The following is a 7,810-nucleotide window of genomic DNA, read 5'->3' on the forward strand; positions in this document are numbered from 1 at the left end:
AAGTTCACGTTCTGGGGATATTTTACAACTTTTTGAAAAGCTGTAGGAAGTAGTATGTCACTGGTTTCAGTACCAAAGTACATGCAAGGCCCTTGATGGTGCTCAGCCCCCACTTCGTTTGCCTGGACGGCCTTAGCTATTGATGCTCGCGGTGCCCACCCTGGAGTGCGTGCCAGTGAGAGCTCTGAGCCTGTAGGCAGCATTGGTGGTGCAGAGACCAGAGCCTGGCCCTGATAAAGGCTCGTCAGTACTGCCTGTGTCCGTTTCCTGCTCTCAGCACCAGCACTGGCCAGCTCCCAGACCTTCCTGTCTGAACGGGATCCCTCAGACTTTGGGGAAGGCTGAGCATCTAACACTGCAGTGTGTGCGCCTAGAGCCTGGCTTGCCTGGGAGAGAATCTTCATGCTTTCTGTCTGTGCGACCGCAGGGTCACCTGCACCCTCTGCATGCAGGAATTTCCTCTGTGCAGTATGGGGAAAGCCAGATTCTGCAGGACTGAAGTGCTGAGTGGGGACTTGCTTACAGAGGGCCCAGATGGTGATTAGAGAGACCTTCGCCCTGAGCAACTCCCTGGGCTGCGCCTGTGCAAGAGCCCTTCTCTCCCCTCCAGTTAGCTGGGGAAAGCATTCCCTCTGTGTGACTGCGCTGGCAGGTGGGCAGGTCTCCCAGCTCATCGCCTCCTCAGTGGGCCACTCTGCTCACCGGGTCTGACATCCAGGGTGCATCTCTCCTGTCTGCCAGGGGCCTGTTCTGGGGTAATGTTGCGCTGTCTTCCGTTGTCCGCAAACCACAGATTGTGTGTGATCTGTTGATCCACAGTGGGACGGTGGTGTTGTCTCTGGTCCGGACACTCCTGAATAGGGTTCAGGCTATCTCTCCTGGAAGTTTTCGTGTGAAGTAAGCTCCTGGGTCCTCTAGGGTGGACCCTTGCAGTGGGACTGCTGAAGGCCCATGAATGCCAGGAAGCTCGTGGAGCTGGAAAGAAAGAGCCAGATGGGGCTGTTTCCCTCATGTGCTCACTGTGCCCTGTGGAAGTGGTCCAGGGCCGTCTCCTGCCAGGAAGCAGTCTGTCAGACTGCTAACATTTTGCTGCAAGCCCAGGAGGAGGTGGGGCCAGCCTGTGGCCCCAGCCAGCTCTCTGCGTAAGAAACAACACCTTCCTCCTCCAAATTACCTTCATTCCTCCAAATACTCTTACTTTCTGTGGCACCCAGGAGGTGAGGGCCGCAGGGAGACAGTCGAGCACCCATCTCCTGTGGACTTCTCTGCCCACCTGGGAAACCCAGACTCCCAGCCAGGCTGTGCCACATGGCTGGACCCTGCCCGCCATCTTGCCTTGCTTCTTCCTGCCTTGCATGCCCTGCTGTCCGAAGGTGGTAGACTGTCTTGTTCCACCTTCCACGCTCGGGCCTATCTGAGCTGCCACAGTCACTTCTGACAACAAGCTTCAGTGCTGAGTCACAGCTGTATCGGGTGTATTGATCATTTCAAAGAACCAGCTTTAGCATTCATTGGGATTCTCTATTTCTCATTTGTAATCCCTTTGTTGCTGCAAGTTGTAGTAAAGCAAATCCTCATTTACACGTGAGGTAGTTTGGAGACCATTTCCCCAGCCATAAGTAACTGTTTTCACAGGCCACAAAGCCCGTGGGTGACAGCTTCCAAGTCCCAGGCGCAAATGCCTGCCGCTTGTGGGAGATAGGCTTTCTGCAAGCGTGTGGAACATCCTAGTTACACATGACCCCTTCAGATTGTGCCTGAGACCGGGTTAGGAAAATCAGCAGGGAGTCTTTGTCAGTGAGTGCATCGTTTGAGGGGCCTGGGCACCTGGATGCGGTCATCGGTGCCAGCTCTGAAGCATTTAGGAAATGACCGAGCTCTTGAGATGCTCGGTCCGGAGTGGTCAGGAGCAGCCTAGGAAGTGGGTGTTATTCTTGTGAAATAGAAAGTGCCGGAACAGAAGCATCCCGTGAGATGACTGACTGTGGTTTTCTTTCTCCTTCGCCAACCTTTGCTGCAGTCTTGCTTCTGGCCACACTACTGCCCTGCTACCTTCCAGCTGCTTGAGATCCTCCAGCTTGACTCCCTGTCTGTTCACGGGCCGGGTGGAGCTTCCAGCCTGGACTAGACCCCCATGGATCCACCCCCGAAACAGAGCCCGGCGCTGGCTGCGGACGCCACCCAGACATCCACGGCAGAGACTTCAGGGGACGGCCGTGCCGCCTGTCAGCCCCCCTCCACAGAGCAGCTCGTGAGGGGCCTGGGGAAGCTGCTCCCCAGAGCCGGGCCCGGCCTCCCTGCGCCGCTCCCAGAGGGGCTGCTCCAGCAGCAGTACAGGGAGGGCAAGACCCCCCCGCAGAGGCAGTGGGACAGGCTGCCAGTCTCCCAGAGGAAGACGGCATTCCTGGGGCACCTGAGACGCAGGCACCGTGACCACATGGCACCTTACCCGGTCGCTAGGGAGAACAGAGTCTCTCCGTCAGGTGACAGAGCTCAGAATCGATTCCGCTGCGAATGTCGGTACTGCCAGAACAATGACACGAGTGTGTCTGGGCTGTGCAGGGAGAGGAGCGGGGCCTCGTGGGAGACCCTGGTGCAGGGCCTCAGTGGCTTGAGCCTCAGCCTGGGGAGCAGCCAGCCTGGCCACCTGCCCCAAGGGGCCCTCCAGCAGCAGCAGCTGGAGCAAGAGGAGAAATGCCAGCTCGAGAGGCATCAGGAAAGCAAGAGAATGTTCCACAGGCTGCTGAAGCAGTGGTTGGATGAGAAGTGAGGCTCCCAGGGCGGGCACCTGCAGGAATCCAGGCAGGGATGCTGTCCTGCCATTCCTGGGTGTGGGTCCCACGGGGGACCAAGCGATTTGGGGCTGCCATGGGAGGGGACCAAGACCTGTGTTTGGTCTGGAAATCCCACGAGCATGTGCTGAGATCTAGTCCCGGCAAAGGGCCGTGTCGGGCCTGTCATTTGTGGACGCCCTGAGGTGTTAGTGAAGGGCACTGCGTGCCGGCGGCCCCGCCTCCTGGGTTCTGACCCCCATGATGCATGTGTCACATTCCTGCTCGCGGTCTCTGTCTGCCCTGCCTCCTTTGTCACCCAGGCAGAAGGTGTCTGGGTAGTGTGACTGCCTTGTTGATGTGCCTGCGCTGTGCTGTGTTATCCGCTGCCTGCCGGGAGCACCGCTAGATCTGTTGCCGTGCAGTGTTATGCTGAGGTGCACGTTCAAGATCTGGAGCTAAGCAAGGCACAGGAAGGGAAGTGTAATTGAACTTGCTGGTCTGCTGGTCCCCCATTGTGTGGTCGTGTACACTTGGATGAGTTGAATGTGAGCAAACCTCTCCCTGCTCCTTAACCTTCGAGCAGTATTTGCCCTCGTGGGAATTTCTGTTGGCCTGTGTCACAGTCAATACTAAATAAATAGAATGCAGCTTTCTCTGTCAATGCCGGCTCGCGTCTTCTTAGACCTGAGACTGCCACGGAGTCCCCACCGGACCTCAGCAGGTGTCAGTGGGTCTGTGCCAAGTGGATTTTGCAACAAGGAGGAGGGCAGCACCTGTCGGCGCACAGTCCGGACATGCTCTGAGGCCCAGCTGCGGGACCGGCGTGCTGAGCTGTGAGGCAGTGCCCGGGAAGCGTCCTGCCATGGCGGGGTGGGAGGCAGAATCCACCCTTCCCTTTAGAAGACCCTGCGGGCTGGCACTGCGGACCTGCCCAGGCCCACACGGCCACCCTGGAAGCCTGGCACATGGAAGTGGCGGCCGGGAGCAGCAGTGCCGTGGCTGCTTCGCGAGAAGCAGAGCTTTGATGCTCTGAGGAAGGTGTTGGGCGTTGGACTGGTAGCTTGGAGTCTCAGGAGGTGGGATGACCTCTTGCTTTTCTTCCCCTACAGAGTCCTGCCATGTGTCCCCACTGGGTGGCCACGCCATTCCTCTGAAATAATTCTGCTTTGTGTCAGTGTGTGTTTTTAGGTGGGTCCCTGAGCTGCGCGGCTTCCCAACATCTGCGCCTCCAGCCGACACAAGGCGCCCGAGGACAGGTGAGTTCTCCGACATGCTGAACTTGGGTGTCTGCTGAGAGCTCCAGGGTGAAGTGCTCCCAACTGCAGGGCACAGGGCACTGCCGGGGGATGTCATGTCCGGAACTCTGGGGTGCAGTGCAAATGGGCTTACCTGGCACTCATAGCCAGGCTGCAAGACACTGTGCTGTCTCTGACATGTCCTGGGCTTCCCGGTGTGTGGGGTCACTGCCTTGCACGTGTGAGCTCCTTGAGTCCACATTCCCCGCCCCACTCGTCACTTGCCCTCTCACCACAAGAAATTGGCAGGCAAAGGCCAGAGCAGTGAGCAGACTGCCCGGGTTTGCACAGGTGGAACAGGCACACAAAGGCCACAGTGGAGGCCAGCCTGGGCCCCAGCTAGCCTCTGTCAGGACTGCCAGGGCAGGACGGCCAGCCAGTGAGGAAAGCGAGCGGAGCACCCGGTCCTTAACCCTGCTAGGTCAGATGCCTAGCCATGCCAAGAGGCACATTAGAGGAACGGCAATGGGAGGCAAACCTTCAGAGATGGGAAAGAGATCGGTAGTTGCCTGGCCTTCCAGGTAGTCCTAGGGATGGACCACTGGTGAGTACCAGGGTCTTTTTGCAGGGAGAGACTGTTCCAAAGCCAGACTCTGGCAGGTGCACAGCTGTAAATTTTCTATATCGCTGTATCGCATCCTTTAGCTACATGAATAGTAAGACGTGGCCATTATACCTCCAGTAAAGCTGCTTTTCTACTGTACTGCCCATGTGAAAAAAGGCATGAATAGGAAGGTGTGGAATTGTTTTCTGTGACAGTAAAGAATCTCCCCTCTCTTTGAGCGTTCTTGGTCCTGCCTACATTTCCGGCATCCTCCATGTGTACTTGAAGCTGCAGCCAGACACAGCCACTTGCACATCTGGGCAGCAGGCATACTGGTGAGTGCTCTGTCTCTATGTATGTCGTGTGTGCATGGACAATTGCAAGTCGCCACCCTTCCACTTCCCGTTGTGGTTCCATGCCAGGCTCCGGGACCCCATCCTGCATCCTCTATGCCCGTACATGTTTATCTATTCAGGAACCCAAGGACCAGGCTTCAGTTGCCATGGAAACCAACCTCAGCTTAGCTTCCACCTCTGTACACAGGAGGACATCAGAGTGGGAAGGGATGTTCTCAACCCAGAGGGGCCCGCCTGAGCTCAGTCACCCAGTGGGAAAACAGCAGAAAAACAGTATGGTTTCCAAGACAACCAAATTCCAGATGCCTGGGCTCCATGAGGCCGCCTCCCTCCCCTTGGCCACCTGGGAAATGGGCAGTTGTGACATGAACACAGCCCTGAGCCCTGGAAATGATTCCTAACATGGCTGTACAAGATAATTAAGTCAAAGACAGTTCTTGAAAGAAAAGGCACCTAATGCAAAATGTTCAGATGCAAAACAACAAACCGTTAAAAATGGAAAATAGCGCTTTTAAATTTTTTAAAATATTTGTGACATAGGTATGGGAGTTGCACACCCATTGAAGCCTCTGAGTGGGATGGAGAGGAATGAGGGTGGGGGAGGAGGTGGGTAAGAGGACAGACCCCACCCTCCCTCCTGTGACAGTGGAGGGGGCGGGCAGGAAGGGGAGGGATGTTGTAAAACTCCTTGCTGCCAGATCCCATCAGCGCCAGAGGACACAGCCGGACCCCAGTGTCATCCCAGAAACCCTGAAGCGGGGAAGGATGTCTGAGGATGTTACTTGAGTAGTCTTGATTGTTCTTAGATGATGTTGGATTGGTTGTAGCAGAGTGAGATGCCACTTCGCATGTGTCCATGGCCTTAGGTGGCCTTAGGTGCTTGCTGAAGCACTTGGCCTGTGGTGTTTTTCAACCTGCTTTGTTTCCATCATTTGGTGAGATGTCCAGGGTCCTCTGTTGAATCAGAAAGACCAGCTCTCCTGTTGTTCATGTACATCCCAGTGTTGCCTACTCCTGCACACAGTCAGTCCTGCAACGTGTGGACAGGGCCAGACCATACCTCAATGTGCTATTCCTTAAGGTTGAGGATCAGGTGGACTGGCCTGTCAGGATGACCCAAAACCCCATGACAGGCCCACTCCATGTCCTGGCTCTTTCACAGGCCAGTAGGTACCGCGACTTGGAGCAGCCTACACCCTGCCCAGCTTGTGGGCTGGCAGGTGCTACTGCCTAGTCAGGAGATCCCTAAGAATCCCAGTCGAAGGCCTAGTGGCTAAATCCTCACTTTGCAACTGCCGGCATTTCATATGGGTGCCGGTTCGTGTCCTGGCTTCTCCACTTCCTTCCAGCTCCTGTTTGTGGCCTGGGAAAGCAGCAGAGGGTGGCCCAAATCCTTGGGCCCCTATTCTCCCAAGAGGGACCCAAAAGAAGTTGCTGGCTCCTGGATTTGTATCGGCTCAGCTCCAGCTGTTGTGGCCACATGGGTAGTGAACCAGTGGATGGAAGAGCTTTCTGTCTGTAAAATCTGCCTATCAAATAAAGAATAATAAAATACATCTTAACAAATGAATCCCCCAGGTCCTCCCACAGACCCAGCATTACACAAGCTGTTGGACATTGTGGCCTAGTAGGGAGACCCCTCAGTACCACCACTGGTCCCCCTCCCTACCCAGCTCTTCAGTGCACCTGCAGGTTCTGGGGCCTAACGCAGGCCACGCCTCCTGACCCAACTCCCAAATGCACCAGTGGATGTTGTGACTCAGTCATGGAGACCCCAAGGTCTCCTTCTAGGCCTGTCCTTAATGCCAGCTCTCTGAGGACCATGAGCTGTTGTGACCTGCTCTGGTCCACCCCAAGCCCCAGTATTCCTGTACACCTGTGGGTGTACAGTACACCTGTGGGCATAATGGCTAGGCCCAGGAAGATCTCAACTGGCTCACCATCAGGCCCCGCTCTCCTGTGTGTCTGTGAATCAGAGGGTGTAGTGGTCGGTCGGGAATGCCCCCTAGGAACCCTCATCAGACCTGCTCCCTCCCAGCTCTCTGTTGCTAGTGGGTGTGTTGGTCTAGCCAGTGGAAGCCCCTGGCATTCGTTATGACCATGTCAAACAAGCCTCCAGTGGCCCCTGTTCTGGCACAGCACTGCTCTGTGAAGCAGGGCCTAGCCTTTCACCAGCCCTACTATGGTGCGCAGATCAGGGGGAGGCTTCCACTGGCAGTGGTGTTCAAAGGCTAGAAAATGGCATTTTAAATCAAGAAAAGTTAACCCTCAGCCTCTCTTTGTGCTTCAGAACTGGCCTGTGCGTGAATTGGCCACTGTATGTTTCTGAAGGACAGATGCAGGGGTGCCATCTGCAGAAATGTGGAGACCAGGAATGGGGCCCGAAAGTGCAGTGGTTTTCAACTCCACCTGGGACACCTGGGTCTCAGCTGAGGGCATGGAGCCGCCCTGCCAGGGCGCCCCTCCTTGACACCATCCACAGACTTGTCACTGCACCACCGTGCTAGAGACTCTGCAGATCCCAGTGGGGATGCTAAAAGCCTGCCCTTGCTGATGTGCTGAGGGACAAGGCCATAGCATGAGGAATGCCGGAAAGACTAACACTCCACATACCCTCCTTGCCACACCCCCATGGAGACAGTCCCCCAACACCTTGCTTCCTGAGCTGTTTGGTCAGAACTGGAGTCTCGGAGTTTCTGAATGACATTGTGCTCCTCTGGTCCCAAGGCTTTGGACCACCCTGTACTGCTTTCCCAGGCAACAAGTAGGATGCTGGATAGGAAGTGGAGCAGGCAGGACCCGAACCAGCGCTCAAGTGGGATTCCTGCACTTAAGTTGAGG

General features: G+C 56.0%; 1 protein-coding gene across 1 annotated transcript; it reads left to right on the forward strand.

Moving 5' to 3' along the window:
• Positions 1–1,466: 1,466 nt before the first annotated feature.
• On the forward strand, positions 1,467–5,879 carry FAM156A (family with sequence similarity 156 member A). The gene has a single exon (XM_040998519.1). It carries the CDS (start codon positions 2,135–2,137, stop codon positions 2,768–2,770), a length of 636 nt encoding a protein of 211 aa, XP_040854453.1. The 5' UTR covers positions 1,467–2,134; the 3' UTR covers positions 2,771–5,879.
• Positions 5,880–7,810: the final 1,931 nt, after the last annotated feature.

This window comes from Ochotona curzoniae, unplaced genomic scaffold (assembly GCF_017591425.1).
Source record: "Ochotona curzoniae isolate NIBS_2020 unplaced genomic scaffold, NIBS_Ocur_1.0 contig_1274, whole genome shotgun sequence".
NCBI classification, from domain to species: domain Eukaryota; kingdom Metazoa; phylum Chordata; class Mammalia; order Lagomorpha; family Ochotonidae; genus Ochotona; species Ochotona curzoniae.

What these genes read in the sequence shown, in the direction of transcription:
- FAM156A (XM_040998519.1), top strand. Translation starts at nt 2,135, where the DNA reads ATGGATCCACCCCCGAAACAGAGCCCGGCGCTGGCTGCGGACGCCACC.